This window comes from Grus americana, chromosome 8, assembly GCF_028858705.1.
Source record: "Grus americana isolate bGruAme1 chromosome 8, bGruAme1.mat, whole genome shotgun sequence".
Taxonomy (NCBI): domain Eukaryota; kingdom Metazoa; phylum Chordata; class Aves; order Gruiformes; family Gruidae; genus Grus; species Grus americana.
The window spans coordinates 17,341,337-17,365,257 of record NC_072859.1 but is presented as its reverse complement, the minus strand read 5'-3'; the positions used below and the strand labels follow the sequence as shown (position 1 = coordinate 17,365,257).

General features: G+C 35.8%; 1 protein-coding gene across 4 annotated transcripts; it reads left to right on the top strand.

The window, feature by feature from the left end:
• The first annotated feature begins 105 nt into the window (after positions 1-105).
• Positions 106-23,696, top strand: CCDC18 (coiled-coil domain containing 18). 4 transcript variants are annotated; one of them, XR_008578179.1, is made up of 26 exons: positions 106-350; positions 1,211-1,358; positions 1,534-1,690; positions 1,938-2,105; positions 3,081-3,190; positions 4,069-4,197; positions 5,303-5,399; positions 6,161-6,282; positions 7,841-8,150; positions 9,480-9,583; positions 9,693-9,853; positions 10,529-10,746; positions 11,578-11,688; positions 12,476-12,607; positions 13,385-13,519; positions 14,099-14,176; positions 15,606-15,722; positions 16,152-16,319; positions 16,811-16,953; positions 17,456-17,619; positions 18,431-18,644; positions 19,241-19,340; positions 20,434-20,550; positions 20,989-21,132; positions 21,793-21,950; positions 23,457-23,696. XR_008578179.1 is itself a non-coding variant. In XM_054834588.1 (25 exons), the coding sequence occupies exons 2-24, from the start codon at positions 1,228-1,230 to the stop codon at positions 21,106-21,108; spliced, it is 3,306 nt and encodes a 1,101-aa protein (XP_054690563.1). In that variant the 5' UTR covers positions 106-350; positions 1,211-1,227; the 3' UTR covers positions 21,109-21,132; positions 23,457-23,696. The 4 variants fall into 4 exon arrangements, 3 of the variants coding, with proteins under 3 accessions (XP_054690563.1, XP_054690565.1, XP_054690564.1); XM_054834588.1 differs by lacking the exon at positions 21,793-21,950; XM_054834590.1 differs by lacking the exons at positions 13,385-13,519; positions 21,793-21,950.
• Positions 23,697-23,921: the final 225 nt, after the last annotated feature.

Here is a 23,921-nt window from a genome sequence, read left to right as displayed (position 1 = left end):
AGGTCGGTTTTACCTCCGCTCGAGACGCGCTTCCCCCTCCCAGGTACAGGGGAGGCGACTGCGCAGGCGCCACGCGCAGTGCGCAAAGTGAGGGAGGGCTGCGCATGCGTTATGAGGGTCTCGCGGAGAAGGTGGGCCTTGTTTCTGATGGCCCGCGCTGTTTGAAGCGGAGTGAGGACTGGGCTTTAGGCACTCCCGTGGAGAGGGAAGCGAGAGGCTCTGAGGGGTCTCTGTAACTGACACGACTATCTCTCGGAGCTGAGGGATAGCCCCTTTCCGCCTCTTCCTTCTCCTCGGGGTGAGTGGCTGGCTGGCGGCCTCGGGCCGCCGGACGGAGAGCACGGAGGCAGGTGAGCGCCTGACGCCGCCAACTTTCGGCTAGCCTGGGCCCTATCGCCCTGGGTCCTCGGGCCGCCGCTGGGCGCCCCCCAGGAGCGGCGACTGCTGTCCTTAAGCCGCGTTGCCGCTGGTTCCTGCGGCGGGTGCGCGCCGCCTGGTGCTTCCCGTCCGCCCGGGGCAGCTGTGGCTAGAGGCGGGTGGAGCGGGTGCGAAGGTAGAGAAGGGATCGCAGCCGGTTCGGGTGCCGGCCAGCTCCAGCCTACAAAGCCGGGTGGCGGAGCGACCTCCGTGCTGCTGGAGAATCATCTGGCCGTTTCCCATCAAAACATCTCAAGCCCTATCTGCAAACTCTTATTTGCTGTGGTGAAGGCTGCCCCCCTGCCCCCAGCTTAGTAGCTTGCATCTTCTGTGCTGGCAAGTCGTCGCTGCTCTGATTTTTTAAATTTCGATGGTCGTTGGATAGTGAGGCAAGTTTTGTGTGTGCACTGTTACCTTTTTAGGCACCCTGCCCATTGCATGGGACTTCTGAAGTGACTGAGATGTGTTGTATGAGATGTTTTTGGCAACTAATGTATAGCAGGTTTTTTTCAGTTTTCATACATGGCACTTCATGAAACTTTTTGTACTTTATGAATACATATGGAACACATTTTCTCAAAAAAGACAGTTCGTACAGAGTAATTTTTATCTGGTGAATGTCAGAAGAGGTAGTGTGCAAAATGTACATTTACATTTTGAAATTCAGTATTTCCTTTTTTGTATTTTTTCTTCCTTTTTTTTCTATTTGCCTTATTTTGATATCTTTGAAAGTATCTTTACAAATAGTATTCGTATATACTTAACAATGTTTTACTATTAAATATTATTTTAGCCATATCTGTGATACTAATGGAACATAGTATGTGGACTTGCTCTAAAAGTGCTGCTGATGAAGACCTGCTTGCAAATTTACAGTCTTTACGGAATCAGCTGAGGAGAACTGAAAAAGACCTACAAACTGTAGAGGAAGAGCTTTGCAGGTATGAGTGTGTTTGGGAATGAGAACAGCCTGTCTCGTAGTGTAAATCTGTCTTATTCAGTGTAATGGATTACTGCGTGTAGCTCCTTTTGTGCTTTTCTTTTGAATACTTTTTATGAACGATTTAAAAATAATAAAGAAAAAATGGTGTAGCAACTTTTTACTCTCCCTCCTAGCACTAGTACCACTCAACATTATGGCCACTGCTTTGATGAGGCTGTAGACTTCACTCTGGAGGACCTTGTTCAGCCTAATTGCAACTATCAAGGCTTTTCCAACTGTAAGAAGAATGCTGGTAAAACATCTTGCCAGGATTTTAAAAGAAAATCTGAAGTAAATATTGCACTTTGTTACTTATTTTTATTACTCTTCTTTTCCTATTCTCTACTATGTTTATGAATTTTTTTGCTTTTAGGGCTTGAAGTTCATACGCTCTAGTGTTGGATAATTATGTCACGGAGCACTCTTAAACATAATATGATTTAAATACATTTGTTCTGCAGAGTTTCTATTGATGTATATCTTGTGTGCATATGCATATCTAAGTGTGTGTATATATAAAACTTTTTTTTATGTCCAGTCTTACTCAGTATCCACAACTTCTGATAAAATTGTGGAAGAAAATGAACATCTTAAGGAGAAGCTGGATGCTCTTTGTGAGCAAAATGCATCTTTGGTTTCTGAAAACCTCTACCTAAAGAACAGAGTGGAAACAATGGACTTTGAATTGAGGCAGTCAAAAACAAGAGTATGTATCTTTAGTGTATTCATCCAAAAAAACCCTGAACCAAACCCAAAAAACTGCCCCAGTGACTATGACTTTTGAGTCTGTAATTCCAAGCAGAACATTCTGGTTTTTGTCTTGTTTTAAACTATTTACATGTAATACTTTAAAGTTTAAAGTTGAATATTCTATTTTTCCATAATATTCAGCATTAATCTTGGAACAGAATAGTTTGGCATCTTATCTCTCCATGAGCAAAAGACCTATATTAATTGTGACTTCTATCTATTCACGTTCCAAAGTTTAATCTAAAGTTAGTAAGTCACAGAATGAAAAATACATTATGTAAGAAAATAGTTCAATAATGTGTTTAGCACTGTACATTCCTGTGTCTGAGCCATATTAAGATTAATGTGAATAATAACAGCACATTAGTCATTTGTGTAGGAATGAAAAATATTGACCTTTCAGATTGGATTAACATTGCTAATCTGAAAAAGTGAAGGTGAGTTAGAAGGAAATATTGTATCTAATAAATCATTACTGATTTAATATATGCTTGTATGTACAGGTTTTTTCAGGACAACTATATTCTTGTATTTGGTTTATATGTAACATTAATAAAACATAGCTTAATGCTTTTTGTTTGAGAATTGTTATCTCCAAGACAGTACAAATAAGTAGATAAACAAAATGTTTGACTGTCTGGCATGGAAAGAACAAATAGCGGAATATAAACTTCTAGGGAAAGGCAAGAGACAAGATCAACATATAAAAAAATCACTCTGCTAGACAGCGTATCACACTGGAATGGTGCTAGGGAACTGAAAGGATGTTAAATGAGCAGAAAATTGGAGGTCAGTTTGTGTAGATGAACACTCATCTTCTGCAGTGAGGTTAGGAGCACAGTGTCATTCAGTAAGCAGATGGTTCTTATGCATCTCACCTGAAGGTACATATGCAAGTGTTAATGAAACCCCAAATATGTTTGTATTTCAGATCTCTTATCTTGAATCGACTTTAGGTACACGTTTAGTCAGCATTCCAAAGTTAAAGGAACAGATTGTACACTTGGAAGCAGAAGTTTCAGCTCAAGATAAAATTCTGAGGTAATAATTGTACTTTTAAATCAACATTTTACTATGGTGTGCTTGCTAGTCCAATCTCTTTTTCAGGATGATGTAATTACTGGTACTGTGTGGGTCACTTAATCTGGGGCTTGAAACTTCCATTTGTGAGCCATATACAGGAGGAGGGAGGTGTTTTATTTTGTGTTGATACCTTGTATATCGGGAATGTACTTAGAGAAAAAGTAAAGGCTGGTAAAAGAAACCAGTTTATAAAGTATGCTAAACATGAATGTGCCCTTGTAACTGACTAGAGTGATTGTATGCTACATGACTGCATATCTTCTCTACTAAACAAGCATACATGTTTTCAAACATGACTCTGTATCATGTAGCATAAAGGATTCTTTCTTCGTGAATATATTAATCAAGGCAAATGGCCAAATAACACTAACGTAAACCCTGTCCGGAGGCTGTCAGGAAGACATAGTTGGCTGTCGGTTTATCTTACAACCTCACACTATATAATATTCAATTAATATCTCAATAATCTGACTTCGCAAAGCAAGGAAAAATACCTATATTTAATTTATATTTTAGACTTGTTTCCCATGTGTGTATCCTGACTAGTCATACCTATTGCCAGAAAAATGGTGATTTCTGTGTTCAGATCTCATGACACAAAGTCAGCAGTCTGGGTCCTTGGCAATCCTGACACCTGATGCCTACTGATGAGGTTTGGACACCACTCCAGACTGCAGACATACCCCTGGGGAGTCTGGAGACTATGGGTGTTCCAAACCTAGTTTTGAGAGTTGCAGCGTGTTTGACTAGCGCTTCTCGAACCATCATGTGCAGAAAAGAGCAACAAAAATCTAGTTTCTTTACAAAAAAGTTCCTATGCTTTGTTTACTTGCTAGAGATGCAGAAGATAAACTAGATCAAAGCCGGAAAACAGGAATGGAAAGAGAAAACATGTTGCAAAGATATAAAAAGGACTATAAAAATCTGAAAATGGAGTTAATTGAACAAAGCAAGCAAGGAAAGAGGTAGCTAAGTAATTTTAATAAACTGAATAAGAATAATGGTGCATAAGTGTTTATTTCCATTGGCAGATGTTTACTTTGTGGAATGAAAGTATTTCTCTGCTTTATGAATTTTTTTTTTTTTTTTTTAAAAGTGGGGAAATTCTGTGTGAAGATACTTATTTTTTAAATCTTGAAGTTTGCCAGTACTTGCAGGCTGATACCATACACTAGTAACGAGTTTATCACCTGTTTTTTCCCTTCAAAACAGGTGTACTGCAGTGGAGAGCTGAAACGGGTCCAGAATATATTTTTCCTGAATTATTTTTTACTTCGTCTTGCAAGAACCTACAGCGTATGCTCAGTACTCAGTATTCAACAGTACTGAGTGCTGTATTTTTGTGATTGCTGTGAGGAAAGTGATAGAAGCACAGCTTAATCAGGAGAACATTTTTGTTATCCTTAATCTTACCTACCTATATGGTACTATTGAAAAGGGTGCTGTAATTCCATCCCAATTCCCATTTCCCTTTCCTATTGCCTCCTTTAGCCCAATGGTTTTGTGGCTACTGGGAGGGTTAGGTAATTTCTTCTGACTGTAGGAAGTTACCATATACAATCTGATCGCCTCCAAAATGTAATTTTAAAGAAATAAGAGGAATAAATAAAAAGATTCCTACCTGTCCAGTTCATCTAACTGCATTACCTGAGGCAAAAATTAACGGAATTAATGACTTAGGAAAGCATTTCTTAACCTTTTGAATGCAAAACTCTTGTTTGGCTTGCCTGTCTACTCATGAAATTACCTCTGACCTACCCATAGCTAGACAAATGGAAATACTGTGGGGCTTGCACTACTGGTGAAGAAGCATGTGTTGCTTTATGTTCACTGTTCATTCAGAGCATGTGGAGTTGGAACTAGCTGTACTTAGTTACTAGTTGCAAATGTAAATATTTTGGTGTTTTAGAAAAACTGAGCTTCTGCTTCGTGAAACTCTTATCTAGGGCTTGGAAAGTTGGAAGAAGAAAGGAAGTTACCTGGAGCAGTTAATTTAGTAATTTTTGGGTTTTTTAGTGACTGGAGGAGATGCCGGAAATTTGTGATTTTTAAAATTGGTATGCTTTGCAGAGCAGAACAGCAAAGAAATGAAGCTTTGTTGAATGCGGAGGAGCTGACAAGAGCTTTCAAAACGTATAAAGAGAAAATAACTGAAAAATTAGAAAAGGTAAGTGTTTTTTCTTCACTTGCTTTTGCTATGGTATTAGGATTTTGCTTCTTCAAAGAAGCTGGGCAGCAAACAGCAACAGGTTCACCAGTGGGTCAATTATTTCTGGTAGCTGGTGGCAGTGTCTTGAGAGGTGGGACAGGTTAAGCAACTGTTTGTGGTGATAATTTCAGTTATCGGGTTTTAAACTGTCTTTGCACAGTTTGGACAGTCTGCATCTTTGAGGTATCCTAATGCTGCTGCTGTTTCTTCTGTCTCTCCCTTGTCAGGGAAATTTACATTTAAAAAGTATATGATGCTTTTAAAAGAACTCTTTTTGACTCCATCTGTATAACCTGTTTGATGAAACATGAGTTAGAGATGTGATGAAAATGAAGTCATCTCCCAAAATTCCAGGGGTCAGAATTGTTAAATGCTTCCTGCCTTGTGGGACGAGAAAATACAGGCCTGAGACAGTTAGCTCTTACAGAGAATTTTTATTTTATTAGACTTTTTTCCTTGTGGAAGGAGACTGCTAACCATAAATATGCCCTAAAATATTAAACCAAAATGACATTACTTTTCCCCAAATGACAGGAAAAAAAGACAACTCCTTTGCCCCTCTCCTTTTCTTCACAACAGTGAGCAATAGAACTATCTACGGGCTTATCAGAAATTAAAAAAAGAAACAGCATAGTGTTTGTAGTATTCTTTTTAAAAGGCTTGTTGGCCATGGAGGCTTAGATTATTGTTGTACCATAATGAAAAAAATTCTTTTTAAGGTTAAAGCTGAAGAAGTAGTCTTGGGAAAACGTTTAATTAATTGTGAAGAAGAAAGAGAGAAGTTGAATGAAAAATGTGTCAGCTACAGAAAGGATCTAGACATTCTAGAAGAGCAATTAAGGTAACACAAACGCTTTTAAAAATTTCTGTACAGTTATTTGAGAAGAAATTGCATGTTACAACTGTCACTGTGAACATGGTGCTCAATTTTCTTAGTTCAAACTAAATCAGGACCAGCATCAGTGAACACTTAAGGTCAGTGTCAGCAATACAACAGAGAAACCGTAATACTAAACAGGTAAAAAATGTTAGCATACACTTACAAATCTCCAAATTCTTTTCTATAACTAATCCTTAAAAGTTCTAATCCCACATGCTGCAACATATTCACGGTAACAACCAACACTGTACCACGCCTTCTGGGAGCATAGGTTCCCTTGCTCACACGCTGCTTCTGTGGGAGATGTGGGCACTCTGGCTTTATGTATACCTGTTGTGCTGCCTGCAGTCTGCCAATGTACGTGCCAATGAGAGATCACCCTATGAGTTCACTTACACCACCAGGTGCAAGTCCCTACTTGTTGCACACCATATTATCAGTCCCTAGCTAGAATAAAGAATACTCTTGGCATTCAATGGGGAGACTGCACTCAGGCCTGAACAGAGGTTGTGATGCTGGCTGCAACTTCTGGAAGTGTCAGACCAGGTTTTAACTGCTACTCTATTCCCACTTCAGGGTCCTTTCCCACTGTTAGAAATTTTTGTATGTTTCTTTTCAAGCTGAGCCCCTTTTTGTTTCAGAAGACTTTTGGAAATTCCTTCATTACTGTAATGAGGAAAGGCAACCATCAGCTGGTTGTCTTTAGCATTATTAGGTTTGGACAAACACCTTCTCAGACAGTTTTGTGGATCCCATTCACATGTGCTGTCTGTACCTATATTCCTGTCCTAACAACTGTTCTTGCCCCTTTGGCAAGGGTGGGCAGTGTGTGAGCACCCTTACACTAGCTTAAGCCTGTTTAATAGTTCTCTGCTGCTGATGGGGGTCTTCTCTCGAGACTACCCTCTTTTTCTCTGCTAACTTGCACTGGGTTTGGCACTTATCAGGACCTTTGCTGAGCTAATTCAGTTTGCTAAATCAGCAGATACTTAAAGTGAATAATTTGTAATAAAAATACAGTTGGCTTACTGTACAGTCACATGTGAAGGGAGAGAAGAAATAGGACCCTTCCCTCTATTGTTAGTAGCAGACTGTTCAACTAGCTCAGTCTTAGTACATTATCTTCATCTATTGTCATTTTAGGTATAGTGATATAGTTATTTTGTCCTGTTTTTAAATTTATTTGACTTCAGCACAATTAAAGCCACCTTGATCTCTTTCTTACCAGTGATTCTCCTGATAGTGCTTAAAACTTTATGAAGTTGCTTAAGAATGAGAAGTAGTTTATTCTGTCCTTTTGTTTGCTGATAGCAGTTTGCATCTTGGTCTTTAGAAACAGTGAAAGCTTAGTAAAGCAGTGAAAACTTCTAACATTTGTACAGAGCTAGTCCTAGATTTTGAGAGGGAGGAAACTAGTAAAACAGTATAGTTATGGTGTGTTCTTCTAGTACTTTTAATAATGAAAATCCTAGTCTACTTCTCTATGAGCTATACCTTTTAAATGGCTATACTTTTCTAGGAAATTAAAGGAAGAGAATCATAGTGCAAAAGAAGAAATTAAGACTCTAGAGGCAAAGAACACTGAAATGGTATCAATGGTGACTCGGTCTGATCGGAAGATCATTGAGCTTGAGAGTGAGCTTAGTGAAAAAGAAATAGTACTTAAAGAGAAAAATGCTTTAATAAGTGAAAATGCAGAGCTGAGAGCACTTACTGCACAGCAACATAACCGCTTGAAATTATGCCATCAAGAAATTGAGGATTCAAGGGAAGAACTCAACATACTAGAAACCATTATTTCCCAGTTGGCTTTAAGTACATCTGAAGAGGTATAGTAACTGATACATCCTTACAAATTATATTATGTGTCTTAATTCTAACTGATATTACATGGAAATCCTGTGACGTTCTTGAGAAATAATCTGAGTTAAATACATTTGCTTTCAAGATGCGTGGATGAAATGTTTTCTTAATTTAAATATTTTACTTCTCATTCAAGAACAAGGAATAGATGCTTTGGAATTGATTAACCAGCAAGCATTTAAAATTACACTTTCCATTCCTCTCTTCTACGTATTGATTCTTCAGATGTAGGTGTATTTGCTAAAACATGATGATGTCCCATTATATGATGCTGAGGTTGTTCTCAGTACAACAGCGTGACATTTCCCATATGGCAGACACATTGTGTCACACAGCCAATGTGTCAGCCTCAGCAATGGAGAAATTAGAGCAGGAGAGATGTTTGTAGGAACTTTTTTTTTTTTGCTGGGAAAGAGAAGGCACAACTTCCCTGACTGAAAATGAACTTTTGTTTTACCGGGATGAACCCTGGCTTATGAGCCTGAAGCTTGTACTGGTGAAGTTTAGTGATAAACTGAGTGATTGGAAGAGTCATGTAAAAACCCCAAAGCTGTGAACTGACTGGAGTTACTGGAGGAACTGTTTGGGAAGTCAGGAAGGGCTAGAAAGACATCTGAGGTCAGGAGTACAGATTACATCAAATCTCTTTATTTTTGAAGTATAAATGTGAGTAGCTGTAATGAAAACAAAATCAAAAGTATGCTTTCTGTACAATTTCGGAATTGCCAGAGTGACCTCTGCTGAAGAGAATATAGTGATTTTGCATAAAAATTATGTTTTGGGCTGTTGTGACCATAGTCATTTATTTGGAAGGCCTTAAAAACTGTTTTAGGGCCCTTTTGGAAAATACATTTACGTCTTTCTGGAAAAATTTGGGATTATTCTAGTAATTTAATGGAATGTTCAGAAGCCTTCTGTAACTTGAGGAAAAAATGGTATTAAATGCAGTCATTGAAATCTGAAAGGAAACATGATGTAAGAAGTTAAAAACATGGAATTACTGATAGTATCTCCGTTTACTTATTTTTTCACAGCAAAAATGTTCATACTTCAGTACCTGTACAAAGATACCTAAAGGAATGGCCTCAGTTTCAGAGGGCCTTAATGCCTATTATTCTACTAATGTGAGACAGACCTTAGCACTTAGGATTTTAAAGATCAAGTTATCCAAACTTTTAATATCCCAGTATATGTGACTTAAACTTTATATGCTAGTATAACACATGAATTAATCACACTGTGAAGCAATGAAAAGTCAATTTTTGCATTGATCTTGGTTTTCCCTTAACTTTCAGATTAAATGGCGCCACTTGAAACACCAGCTGTTGAGTTCCTCAATGAAAGAAGCTCTCTCTGAATCTTGTTGTGAATCAAATAAGCCTTTGATTGCAGACCTAAGGTATAACTTCCTGGTTACTGAATTATGGCAAGAATAGGCAGATAATAAGGTAATATTAGAACTAGCATGTAGAAAGGGTGTTAAAGAATTGTCTCTTCCTTTACAATAGCATTAAACTGGCAATGAAAGAAGCAGAAATTCAAAAGCCTCATGCAAACTTAACTATCTATACTGGATCTGAGCATCTTTCTAATGATCATAAAGGACAAGAAAATAGCAGGTTATGTGGCCTAGAAACAGAGCCTGTCAAATTGATCAGGAGTCAAGGAGGTAAGCTTACCACAATAGTTGTGCAGTTCTGTCTGATTAATCCACAGAATAGGAATTTTTTGGTGGGGTTTAAATTGTTTTTATAGTATTTTTAAATATATCTCTGTGAGCTAACAGATATGGTTTGGTTGAGCAGGGAGCATTTTGCTACCTTGGAATTCTGGAAATTTTCATGTTCTCTAGACACAATATTCTTCTTCCTTTTGCTAATTAAGTTATTTGTTCAGTAATATCCAAGCTACGAGTTGTGTTGAAATAGAACGTGCATTTTTTTATGCAGGCTATGCTAAGGTCTCCATATTTTCTTTGATTTTTTTTCTCTGTATCCTGCTGTTGCAGAATTTCTGCAATCTCTTCTGCAATTGCTATTAGGACTGCTCCATGAAATGACTTCAGGGCACCTAAATAATGATGCTGTCTTATGTTTTTTTGTTTGTTGGGGTTTTGTTTGATTGGTTGATTTTTTTTTTTTTGTTTGTTTTCATGAACTACAGCTTTCAGTTACATTACAGGGTAAAAATAAACAGTCTTGTTTCTGAATACTGTAAGTGTTAGTTCAATATGCTATGTTGTTAAATTCTACTTCTCCTCTCTTTGGTTTGTATGATTATTTACTTGAGTGCTGGTTTGTATGTTCTTTTGTAAATTAATCAGATTTATTTTTTCTATTTTGAGAGCGGAGAAGTCAACAGTTGGAAATTATCAGCAAACAATTTGAAAAGGAGAGGCAAAAATTCCAGAAAGAGATAGAAGAGTTACGCACTAAACTGACAAAAGCAGATGATGAGAAGTTGTCTTTGAAGACCAGCATGGCTCAGAGAGCCAGTCAGTTTCAAATCATACAGGAAGATCTAATGAAGAAGGCTTCAAAAACTAGTAGCTTAGAGAGGGAAGTACGTTTTTAGCAGCACTGAAAAAAAAGTCACTTTTTTTTGTTCAGTAATCAAAGATGGTTAAGACAATAGTTACGGCAAAACCGCAATTGCCATATTAATTTTTACGTCTGGCTTATTTAAGAAAAAATGGAAATAAATTTTTGAGCAAAGCAGAAAAACTTAAAGATAGCAGCCTTAATTTGTTAGTTGTTGGAAATCTCATTTTAATGTAGTGAGTGGGCTTTACTACTACTATTTTGATTTGTAATTGGAAAATACGCACAGTCTTGTTGCTTTGGTATGGTTGAATTAATGTGTAATCTTAAGAAATAGATGGTGAAGGAACAGTTGTACTTTTCCTCGTTAAATGTTAGTACAGTTGCCAGAGATTAACATCATTACCGGAGAGTCACAAAAGAAAGAAATTAAGTTTCAGCTGCTCTTCTGTGGTCGAATAAGTTAAAATGCTAATGCTTACATGCTGGTGCTGTGTTTATAGAATTCCAACATAATGGGATTTGCAGTATTTCCTAATGATGGCCATAAATGTTATAAATCTGTAACAGCTAATTCACTTGTATGGCACTGACAATTACTATGAATTGGATAAATTTGAGATAATTTGTCCTGAATTCTTCTCTGTAAGTAATAAAGTTTAATAGATCATACAGAAAAAAAAAAAAACCCCAATCAAAACCCAATCAAAACCCAAACAAATAAATAATTAATTAAAAATACTAGGAAATAGTAGTAACTAAAATGGAATTAGTAGTAAGAAAGTATATACAAATACTTGAATAAGCCCAAAACAGTTGTCTTCATGCTGGTTTGTGTCATATTTAATTTCAGATAACAAAGAAATCTTCTCAACTTTCTGCACTTGAGAAACAGTTGGAAGAAAAGACTATTGCTTATTCCGCTGCTGCAGCAAGAAATGCTGATTTGGAGCAGGAACTCATGGTAAAATGTTCTCATTGAGAAACTACATTTATGTACAAAGAATTAAATAGAGATTAAAGTTTAAGTTAAAACAGTATTATTCCATGTATTCAAAATGGGTAGACTTTCAGATCTGCTAAACAATCCGTGCAGTTTTTAAAAACTGAATCTTGTTTCAAATTCATTCCTGCTTTTGAACATGGTAAGTTATTAATGGACATGTTACTTTTTCCTCGTGATGATATGTGCAATGAAAATCTAGTCCTATTGAAATAAATTGTAGCATTGCCATTTGTTTCAGTGAAACACATGTAGACCTGTGAATAAAAAAGTCTTTGAAATGGTAATAAGTGAAGAAGGTGACCCAACACTGGGAGCACTGTAAATTCCAGTCTGGGTATTGCTATACAAATTTTTTTACTTTTGGGAAGGGGTCTAAGGTTGCTGAAAAAGGAAACTATGTGGTCCCTTTCAAACGGAAACCTGTATTTTAAAGATTCCATCTATCAATGTGAACATAGAATTTCTTTTTGTCTTTGACAGCAGTTTCTTGTTCCAGTTGCTATAATTTGTGCCAGTAGTCCACCTTGGCAGACACCTTGTCTCTGTGTAGTGGCTGCATTTAGTGGCATTCTATACCTGTGTTATAGCTGTTACATCCTTTGAGATGAAACATGTTGTGTATAACTTCAGTGTTTACTGTGTTGTTCTTTTATGAAATCTAGGAACTCAATCAGCAAATAAAACACTATTTAGTATCACAGCTAAATATTTTTATTAAGTCCTTTTTGTTCTTGCTGTTTCCAAGGGAAAAACCAAACGCATTCATGAGTTGGAATCAACTGTCAGTGAAGAACATGAGCAAATAACTTCTGCTTTTGAAAAAGCAAAGTTGGTTCACCTTCAGCAGCACAAAGAGATGAAGAAACAGATTGAACTAGTAAGACCTTCCTTGTGTGCTAGTATGTATGAGTGATATACTTGGTAACTTTTTTCCTATGTTAATTTCTTTGTCTTTTCAGCAATTCTGAGGCAGGTGTCCAATTAAAAATTCATATTAAAAAGTTATATCTTCTCCCTGCATTTCCTGATTTTTAGTTCATTTTCCATCTAATACTACACAATGTCATGATTTCCCCATGAGATTTTCATATCCCTTTTCTGCTTAACTGAAGAGAAACAGGAACTTCGGACTGTTGTTCTTTGCTCCAAAGGCCTAGCAAAAGAAAAAAAAAGTATAGTTTTTTTTTTTGCCTACTGGGGTTAAACCATGACAGCTTCTAACAATATTCTCCTTTTTGCTGTACCTCTGCCAACTTGAGTCTTACGAGCATCTGTGTTCAGGGAGAACTGTTGGTGGGTTTTTCAGTCTTTAGAGAATAATTCTATTGCTTCATGTGGTTAGAAATATAACTGTGGCTATTTCTAGCTGTTCAAGAAGCTTGTCATCTTTTGCTAAAGAACGTATGCATGTCTTACTGTCTTGGCTGATGACAGACAATTACACGGTGCCTGCCCTCATTCTATTGATTCTCCTGTTGCTTTAAAATATTAAGTGTTTGGTATTTCTTGATATTTTTAAGACTGTGCAATACTGCTGATGGCAGGAACTTTTCATTCTTCAAGTGGTGGGTGAATGGAACTGAATGACATTTAGATGCACAAATTCTCTGAAAAAGCTTATTAAAATAATGAACCATGAATTACTTACGGACAGCTTCAGACACAGCTGGAGAAGAAACATCAACAATTCACTGAACAAGAGAAAATAATATCTATTTTGCAACGAGATGTTATACATAAACAGCATCACATTGAACTGTTGGATGGGCTGCTGATAGAAAGTAGAGAGGTGAGGTTGGCTCTTGACTTTCATTAAATGCAAATCAAGCAAGTGACTAATAATGATGAAAAGCATATCCATAAACACATGGAAAAATTGGAGAAAATGAGATACTTATATTTTTGCTTCTCTAATTCTTGTTTAAGTAATTGACTGAATCTAGCATAGTCCTCAGCTGCTACTACTATATGTTATACAAACTTAATGATCTTTCATTATTTTCTGTGTCAGCATTCTCTGTATGCCTCTGGTTTGCCCCTTGGGCTTCTTGCTCTAATCAAAGGAAAGTGACCTGGATAAAGAACAATTGCATCTATTCTGCACTAGGTGGAAAATCAAGAATGTTCTATTATGGCAATGTTTTATTCCTTTTAACAATTCCTGCTGATGCAGAATATGAAAGGACATCTATCAGGAACCATATTCACTTCAGAGTATGATGTACACAAATACAGTATGCAAGCAATTGTGTTTTAAATACACTGATCAGGTTACTTTTTCTTGATTCTTACTATGAGTTTTATTAGTTAAATTATTGTTACTACATCTACATTTTGTTCTCTTGAGTAAAAATATCTGTGCAAATAGGAAATGGAAAATCAAGATGTCCAGAAAGATCAAGGATTGAAGATGCTGAAAAGTCAGTTAACAGAAGAAACAAACAAAGTTAGTAAGCTCTTGGTAACTTTCAGTTAATAGCTTTAAAGTTTGCAGTAATGGTGTATTTCCTTTTATCCTCTATAGAAAAACTATATAAGGCTGCTTTATAGAAATTTGTCTCATAAATATTTCAGAAGTCACTAACCTGAAGTCTTTCCTTTTTTTTTTGTTTTAATTTAAATAAGTATGGTGAAACGTGCAGTACGAGATTATGCAATGCATAATTGCTCTATAAAAGTACTGTAACATTACTGTTAGAAATAGGGCAGATTTCTGCTTGTAAAATATTGTCTAACAAAAGATAATGCTATATAGGTTTTTGCTCTAGATAGGGCATCTATTTTAGGCATATGATATTATAATATTGGTCATGTTTTTAGCCACCTATACCTCTTCCTAGTGTTTGCCTGATAATTATTTTCCATGTAGCACTTGGAACAATATTTTAATAAACCATTGCCATGTGGTGATTTACCACAGCTGGGTTTCAAACAGTATTAAATCTTCGGGCTATCACTAGGAGAAGATACTGGGGACTTAGCTGGTAGCATGCTCTTTCTGAACTTGTGCTGGACCAGGTTTCTATCCAAGTGGCTTTGTAGTTTTTGGGATGTTTTCCAGAGATTTAAAATTAAGACCCGTTATCACTTCTCTTCAAAAAGCTCTTGATTCGGGTAGGGAGGGATGCAGAAAACTGGTAGCACTGAAAGCATTAGTCAATCTGCAGCTAAATTCAGCACAATTCTTGTTGATGAGAAAAGTTAGCATTGAAACCAAACAGTTGAGAAAAGTTTAATTACTATGGCTTAAGACCTCTGTGGGTTTGTTCATTATAACTTACCTGTTTGAGGCTGTAAGATATTTGTTAGAGATTACTCAAATCCAAATTAATAGTAAAAGGGTGAAATAGAGTAATAGTGTTGACATTGCTAAAAGCTTTTCCTTTCCTTTTTTGGTAGAACTCAGGCACTGTCTCAGTGCAGAAAGGAAAAAAAAATGCTGTTGAGTAGCTTTCTGCAAGGAATTATATTAAGATCTGAATGTTATTTTTGAAAAAGACTTGTCACAACTCACATATGATGATCATTCCAAATTTATTTGTGCAATGCTATATGTAATAAAACATGGTGGATTAATGGTTTGGTATTGGGCATATGTTTGCTTTTAAATTCTAGCTACTGACAAATACTGGAATACCTTCTCATAACTGATATACGCATCTGATTTAAACACAGTCTAAAGTATTGTAATATAATTTCACAAATTATTCAATTTCTGAATTTGATTTTAGTTTTAAAGTTTATCATGATCTTCCATCCATGTTTTAATGCTCTTTAGATAAAAATGTAGCTTTTGAGACATTTTAACTCTTTTTTTAGACTACTTAAAATTGCATGGCATGGTTTTTATTAGCTAATCTGTTACTTTCAACTAGGTGAGACAACTTGAGTCAGCACTAGACGTATGTAAGGAAGAAGTTGCACTGTATTTGAGTCAGTCACAAGAAAATAAGGAGCTATTTGAAAATCAGCTCAAAAAAAAGTCTGAGGAGGTAACAGCTTGTTTTAACAACTCTTCTGTATTGCAGAGAACGCTTGTTATGGATGATTTAATCTAAAAGTTTGTCTGTGAAGTAAGAGACAAAACATTTGTAGCAGGAACTGTGAATAGGAAGTAAGCTGGGAAAAGACTATACATTTTGTGAGGGTCAAGGGGAAAATCATAACTAAGAAACACTGGATAAGCTTAGGGAAAAGAAGTACCAAGATAAATGAATTGTTGAAAGAAGTAACAAAATCAGAATTAAATGAAAGAAAGCATTATCTTGGGGAAAAAGTGGAGAGAGTACTACAGCAATATGAACTTAGGTGTTTTTATTGAATCATAGGTGTGATTCTGTGCTCAGTAAGAATGAAGAAAATAGCTGATGCAAGTGCAAATAAAAATGTTTTATTGTAATAGAAAATAAATTTATTTTCAGGTTCATTATTTACAGAAAGAAATAAAACTAAAAGATCAGAATATTCAGGGCACAAGTGAACAAAATATTGTCCTGCAACAAACTTTGCATCATCATCAGCAAATGTTACAGCAAGAAACTATTAGAAATGGGGAGCTGGAAGATAATCAAATTAAACTTGAAAAACAGGTACAGTATGGTGAGAAGTGTCTACATAAAGACAGATAATTAAGTGCTCATATATATATTTTGTAATACCTTTAAAATCTGAATGTTTCTTTGATAACAGTTGATAGTTATTATTTTAGATATATCTAAGGAGTTTTTTGTGGGGTTTTTTGTCTTAAATCAGGTTCTGTGTGCTATCCGAAACGCTAGCATTAGAGTGGCTAAGTACTTGGAAAATCAAAACCTAGACCGCAATTAAGGAGCGGTGTATTGAAATTCAGAAAGTTGAATCTTCTTATATTTACTAGAAGCTATTTCTCTTTCAAATGTGACTGCAAAGTTCTAGTCTTGAGTTATGTACAGTTTTATAGTCTTAACATATATACAGTTTTAGACTATAAAGAAATCTGTTGTGTTAAAACTCTCGCTATGTGAGTTGCAAGACAAGGATGTATATTCCTTTGGTACATAAATTAAAAGTACTAACACTTTTAAAATACCATCTTAAATAGGTATCCGATTTGGAACGAGAGCTTCAGAAGCAGAAAGCATATGCAGAAGATGAGTTGAGAAAGGTAGAGGAGAAGCTTCACCTAGCTGCTCAGGAAGCAGATTTAAACAGACAGAAGGTGGATGAACTTAATAGTACAATCAGGTATGTTTAGAATAACTGAGAGGTATAGTCTACAGATAGACATATCAATAAGAAAGATTGCTGTCAGTAATGGTATTCAGCTATGTAGTCATACAGTTCAGTCTCTGTATGAGCATAGACTGGAAATCAGAAGGGAAGTTTCTAACAAGCAGAGGCATGAGTTTCTGGAACAGTCTTCCAATGTGTTAATTAATACATGTTCCAATGTGTGAATTAATGCATGTCCTGGCAACCTATTTAGCCTTAAGATGGCACTTTGTAATGCAATTCAATTCATAAATATATCAAGTTATTTGTAATTCTAGATAGTAGATTCTAGCAGAGCTTGGTAGTCTTAAAGAATATGGTTTTGATTGTGAGAAAAGCCTACTTAATGTGACTCTCAATTCCTATTTTATTCACAAATGCATGTCATCTTAGAGCACGTAAGGACATAACGATATACGTATGTTGCTTTTGTTATTGCAAGGTTAATTTTGTTCTGGCTGCTTCTTCTATTTAGACAAATTAAATTGGAGATGGATCAGTGCAAGAATGAATTTACTGGTATGGAAAAAGAAGTAGTGCAATTAAAACGAGATGGTCAAAACAAAGCAATGCAGATAAATCAGTTGGATATTGCTTTGGAAGAAGCACGATCAGAGCTCAATGAAAAGGCAAATGAGGGTAATTTCACTATTTGGTTTCTCCGGCTTCCTTTCATTGTGCTATTTCTCTGTATGTATTAAATTAGACATTTTTACTTTTTCCCCTGTTTTATAATCAAGTACATGAGAGTTAAAATATGATATTTTTTAATGTGTTGGTAATTCCATAGCTTAAAAAAAGGCGATTTAAACAAACAAACAAAGAAAACCCTCCAAAAGCCACAACCTTTCTTTTAATGTACCTTTGCAAATTCTTACTTTTGTGGGATGCACCTTTACCCCAGGTGAAATGAATAAGTAGTTTTTCCTGTAAATTGGTAATGCAGATTCTTAATGTAGTAATCAAACAAGATGCATAGATTTAATAAAGGCATATGCTATTCACAAAAATTCAGCTCTTTAAAACAAACAGAAACCCCCACAAGAGTCTATGGAAATAACAAACTTTCCAACCCCTCCTCCTCCATTAATTTAATTTTACCGTTCTTTTAAACCAGAGGCTTACTAGCAATTCTGCTTGCATTTTTCATAGGACTACATATTCAGTTACTACGTGGTCTCTGTACTTTCTCCTTGGCCAAATGTTTATAAATACATCCTCATAGTTCAAGTCAATTATAAGCTGAAAAAAACCAGCAAAGACTTAGGTGCCATGAAAAGGTTGTGTAACCTCAGAAGTCATAATTTTTCTAGATTTTCCGAAAAATAGTGATACTGAAAATTGACTATGACCCCAAGTGCTAGTAGGCAGCAGTGTTGCATAAAGACTCTGACTTACTGATGATTAAACATTTTGTGTTTTGTATTGTGTGTTTGTGTGTGTAAAATAGTGAATGATTTAGAAGATAAGCTGCTTCAAAGTGAGACTTGCCACAGGGAAGCCTTACAGAAAATAGTAGAACTAGAATCTGCATTACAGAATGCCCACGGAGAATTAAAAATCACTCTAACACAGCTTCAGGAATTGCAAGATGCATTACAGAGTGCACAGTCCTCTCTGGAGGAGAAGCACATTGCTATCATGGATCTAACAACTGAGCTCAGGTAAGCTGATATGTTTTCCATCATGTAAACTTAATTGTGTTAGTTTTTCCTTAAGAATAGCAAGTGGTTTGGATGGTGTCTCTTTATATTCTTAGCAGCTCCCTAAAATTTTTTAGGTGGTTTGTGGCTATAAGATATCTTCGTACAGTGGCTGCTCAGCTCACTTTTAATTTCTAAAAGTGGTGTTGAATTCTTTTTTGGGAATTCTGTTCTAAAATCTGCTAAAATTATTTTCTGAATCCCGAAGCTGTGAAATGATTGTAAGAGGAATTACTTTCTCTTATAGTGAAATTTTCTGGTTTCCTTTCTGACCATAAATTAACAATACTTTATTCTGTACTATTCTTATTTTAAGAACACGTTGTTCTGATAACCAATTAAATAACTTGAATAATGAAGTTATTGGGAAATCTCCACCTGGAATATAGTTAACAGAATTATTCCATTTGGGTTTGTTTCTTTGCAATTGATGAGTTGATTCATGTTTTAGAGTAATTTGGCTTTAAGTAAGTAATAGTTCTCATGATTTCCAAGCTGGATACTCGAAGCTAAGCAACTGAATGTGCAGTAAACAATTAAACATACGAGAATTTCAGGTATTGCAAGGGAGAAATTGAAGACAAAACCCAAGAACTCCTTGACATGGACCAAGCACTGAAAGAAAGGAATTGGGAACTGAAACAAAGAGCAGCTCAGGTCAGATAATTTTAAGTATGTTAGTTATGATTATTCCTGTTATGTAGTAGATAACTTAGAAGAAGCCTGCTAGGTTTAATTGCCTTCACATATCGTTCCAAACTGTACTGTTAATATAGCCACAGTGTCAACCTCAAAACCAGCTGTATGTTACTGAAGCCTTAAGGTACCATGAAAATCAGGTTGTGCTTCCCTAAGGGACCACAGACTACTGTTTTCGTAGAACAGAAGCCTCGTGCAAACCAGTCCCATGATTATTCCTTACTGATAAAGTTACAGGACAACCGTTGTCATCTTGATGTTTGATAAAACAAAGGAAACAGCTGCACTGAAGTGTGCTTAGAGATGATCAAATCCTTCCCGTGTTTGCACTGGAGCATATTTAATTAGCTCTAAAGCAGTCTCAAAATATGAAACAGTACCTTTGTTGTGAATAAATTTCTGTAGCTTCTGTAAAATGCTTTCAATCTTTTCGTGTGGCTTCAGGATTTGATAACCATTATGGATAAACTATTCTTCTGTCACTTGTGGTTAGCCTTCTAACAGCTACTTCCTGCAGGGATTACTAGCCTTTGTATCCAAGAATATTTGACGTTCAGAGAGAAGAAGGGGGTCTGGATTTAAAAAAAAAAAAAAAAAGAAAATTGTTCAAGGAGCTGACACTGTAAGGAGGCCAGACCTTCTGATATATTCTTGCTGCAGCACCCTGTGAGCTGCTCTGGGGATTCATCAAAGCAATGGAATTTTTTTTTGCTTTGGCAAAATTTGGCACTTTCTAACAGGATGGATTAGTATAATAAGCTACTTGTTACGTTCTGTTTAAATGAGAACAAGGTTTGTATTCTATGTATCTGAGGACCAAACATACTCAGCTATGGACTTTTTCCCCATTTTCCCCTCTTCTATTTGTATTTGGCCCCTATTTTTTAAATGAGATAGCTAGAGTGCATTTTTATATTGACTACTTAATATTGTTGAGACCATAAAGGATTAGTTTCATTCCTTTTGCTGTCATATTTTGTAATATTATTTCTTAAAACCTGCATACTAGTTCTAGCTAAAATATTTCCTTTCCTTCCTTTTTTACCTCTAGATCGCACAGTTGGATATGACAGTTCGTGAACATAGTGGGGAAATGGAACAACAAATAATTCGATTAGAGTGCAATTTAGAGAAGTCAGAGTTAGAAATTAAGGAATGCAATAAACAGGTAATTCTTGCTTAAATTAAAAACCCAGTTTTCCTAACCAAAGGTAGCTAATTTTATGAGAAAGTCTGGCCCTGGGACACAACAGCTGGCCAGGTTTAATCTAGAAGAGTGCAACTGGTTCCTTATTGTAGGGAGAGGGAAGGGACTACCTTAATAGTGTACCAGCAAAAATATTTTGTTTGTCAATTAAAACCAAAAATTTTGCAGGGGTATACCAATATAAAAATGAAGATGTACTTTTTTACTTGGTATGATATAGCTCCCAAACTGCTCTTTTAATAAAGGAACATGTTGACAAAATAAAAATAAAAATTGACAAGGGAATCCAAAGTCAGAGGTAATACTGATGGTATTTTTGAGTTTTGTTTGTGGGGTTTTTTTAATTATTCTGATTTCACTAAAAATACCTGTTCTGATTTAATTGCACTTTCTGTTCAGATTGAGAGCTTAGAGAAGAAACTCCAGCATTCTAAAGATGAGCTTCGTGAAAAAGAGTTTGAATTGCTCCAGAGAGATCAAGAAATAAATCAGCTGAAGAAAAAATTTGAAAGAAAGTAACAGAGCCTAGAAGCTCTTGAAAAGGTAAAATATTCCTTGGATACACAACAAATTATCCATTTTAATGCCATTACCATAACTGGCTAGAAGGAATGATAATGGTGTCTCTTTAGAATAAATGTCATTACTTCTCCCCAAATAATTGTATTCTATATCCTGACGTTTGCTGAATCTTAATCCCCTAAAGTTAAACCAGTTTAATGATTTAAAAATTTAATGGCATACACTTAATTGTCTGCATTGTGGAGAAATTTGAATGTTGATTATCTTTTGAAACCCGATGTTCTGGCTATGGACGTGGTCTTCCTTGAAATTAAATGAAACAATACACTGTATGATGAGGCCTTCTTATGACTTAGGTATCTATCTTGTGAAAATAATTGCAACAAAAGAGCACTGAGATCTAGCATGCTTATAGGAATGAGAAGAGAAACTTTTTTGGCATAGTGAATGGGAGCAAACAGATAGAATAGAGAAGATAGCTAATTTTACCTTATGAATTATACAAATCATTGGTTTGGGGCATGAATCAGTCACTACAAGTACAAATGCAATCTGAGATAAACAGGCTTTCTGCAGAAGTAAGTTCATGCAAGGATGCTTGCCAGCTAGAGGTAAAGACCAAAACTGAAATGGCTCCTGCCATTTTGATTATGCTGCATTTATGTGTTATTTCTTCCTTAGGACAAGATAATGGAGAAGTCTCCTTTCTGTGTAGTCACCAATGGCATTTGATCTGTATTCCAGATCATGGGGGCTTGGCTGTGTTGCAGCTGAATATGAAGGCTCTTTCACTGCAAATTAAAGCGATGTCAGCTTTTCCATCCTGATTTCTGTTAAAGGTTATTTATGACAGTTAAGAACAGGACAGTGCCTGCTACCCTTCACACATACCATTAACATACTTCCAACTTTTCCTAAGGCTTTGGGGATGATTCTGAAGGAAAGGATTTCCTAGCTGGCCTCTGTACAACTGCTGACTAGACCATTCCTTTCCAAACATGTTGCCTTGTTGTTATTTTTCCGAAGGAATGCCAGGTAGGGGGAGGCCCAAGAATGATATAAGAAAGACTTTGAAAATTGACCTGCTCCAGTCATATTCCTTTAGAGACTTTGGATGAAGCAAATGAAATTTCAAGTTTTTTTTCATTATAGTGAAGTAGATAAAAAACTGGACTTCAGAAGCAATCTGCATAAAATATGAAATATATTGCAGAGAGGTTCTGGCTCCACTTAGAATATAATATGGTTGTTTCTTCATTTGAAAATTGTGTATATTAACATGATGTAAGAAAAGACTTTCTCCATTAGTAACACATTGCAGACCAATCTTCCACAGAAACTTTCTGTCCTAGTTCTAAAAACTCAATTAAGTAATCTATCTGGGGAAAAGGGGTGAGGGGTGTCTATGTGTCTTGCCTGTGGGTATAGTCTGTCTCATTCTTTCCCCTTAATATACTGCCTTCCTTGCTTACTACAGGGAATGTATTAGTTCAGGGAAGGAACTGTTAGATAAGGTTGACTTCTGTCCTGTTCCACTCTGCCCTTTGGGAGTTATGAAATAATCAGGTCACAGATTTTTCAGTTGAATCGTTCTTTGTTCTGACTCTGCTTTAATCTGTAGTGAAGGTCTTGTAACAATACAGCAATCTGCTGTCCTTAGAAGTTGTAAGTATTCCAAATAAAGGAAAGCTTTTTCTGGGAAATTGGAGTAATTTCCTGTAAAAAAAAAAAAAAAAAAAAAAAAAAGGCAGATTTGACTTACAGCAAATTAATGTTTTTTGGGCACAGTTCCTTACTGAAATGAGAAATATTGGTAGAAATCATAGGCTTTTTTCTTCCTGAAACTTGATACCTTGATACTGTTGATAGGTGTTTGGTTTTTTTTTTTTAACAAACACTTCCTGAATTGTTACAAACTTAAACACGATAATGCAGTTCAACATGAAACCTTAAGCCTCACAGAGAAGAGTTATTTCAAAAAACAGTGCTCCTTTAAACTCTACAAAATTTTTAGAGGGATTGGTAGATGAAGATTTTGTCTCAAAATATTCTGCATAATATTTTCGTGCTGATCTGCTAGAACTTAATATATGTTGAAAAATTTGTAAATTATGCTCTTTTTGAAAGCAAATGTATTTCAATTACAAGAACAGTGAACAGAAATTTATTAGTAACTTCCATCTAGGGGGCAGAATTTGAGAATGAAGTCATGGACTTGAGACCTCCAGCTAGTTTTCTTGAACTTGTAAGATAAATCTTAATTATTAAAAGTAATATCTTGGTACAAATGGATTTAGATATGGTAAATTTAAAGGAAGGTTCTGATCACAGATATTTTGTTTCAGGGGCAAGAACTGTGATGGAAGGAATGTTGCCCATTGGACAAGCAGCAACCCAGGAATGTTGCTGGCATCAAAATCGTGCATTCAAAGAGGAAACTTTGACATTGTATTTGTAAATAATGAATGTGGTTATTTATACTGATGCAAATGACCTTTTTATTTTTTCAACTGTTTTTGAGATTATTGCCTTGCTATAATAACATCTTAATTTATTTTTGAGAAATAAATTTTATTTTCTAAGTATCTTTGAGCTGCAGAAATTAATTTCAGCTGTCTTTTTTTCAAGGATTTTAAACCATGTACTTGTGTTTCACATCTAACTTTTAATTACCTTATTAACAATTTTTTGGGAATATTTTCTCTCTTTTGTACACATGCAATGTTGCAGACACAATATCTTACTAAAATGGACCTGTTTGTAAGGTGTTCTAGGACACTGATTTGATCATGGACACTAGCAAAACCTGC

Bases quoted from the DNA above. Each gene is read 5' to 3' on its own strand.
- CCDC18 (XM_054834588.1), top strand. From the start codon at position 1,228: ATGGAACATAGTATGTGGACTTGCTCTAAAAGTGCTGCTGATGAAGAC. The intron at 6,283-7,840 runs GTAACACAAACG...ATACTTTTCTAG, and splicing joins ATTCTAGAAGAGCAATTAAG to GAAATTAAAGGAAGAGAATC. The intron at 9,584-9,692 runs GTATAACTTCCT...CCTTTACAATAG, and splicing joins CCTTTGATTGCAGACCTAAG to CATTAAACTGGCAATGAAAG.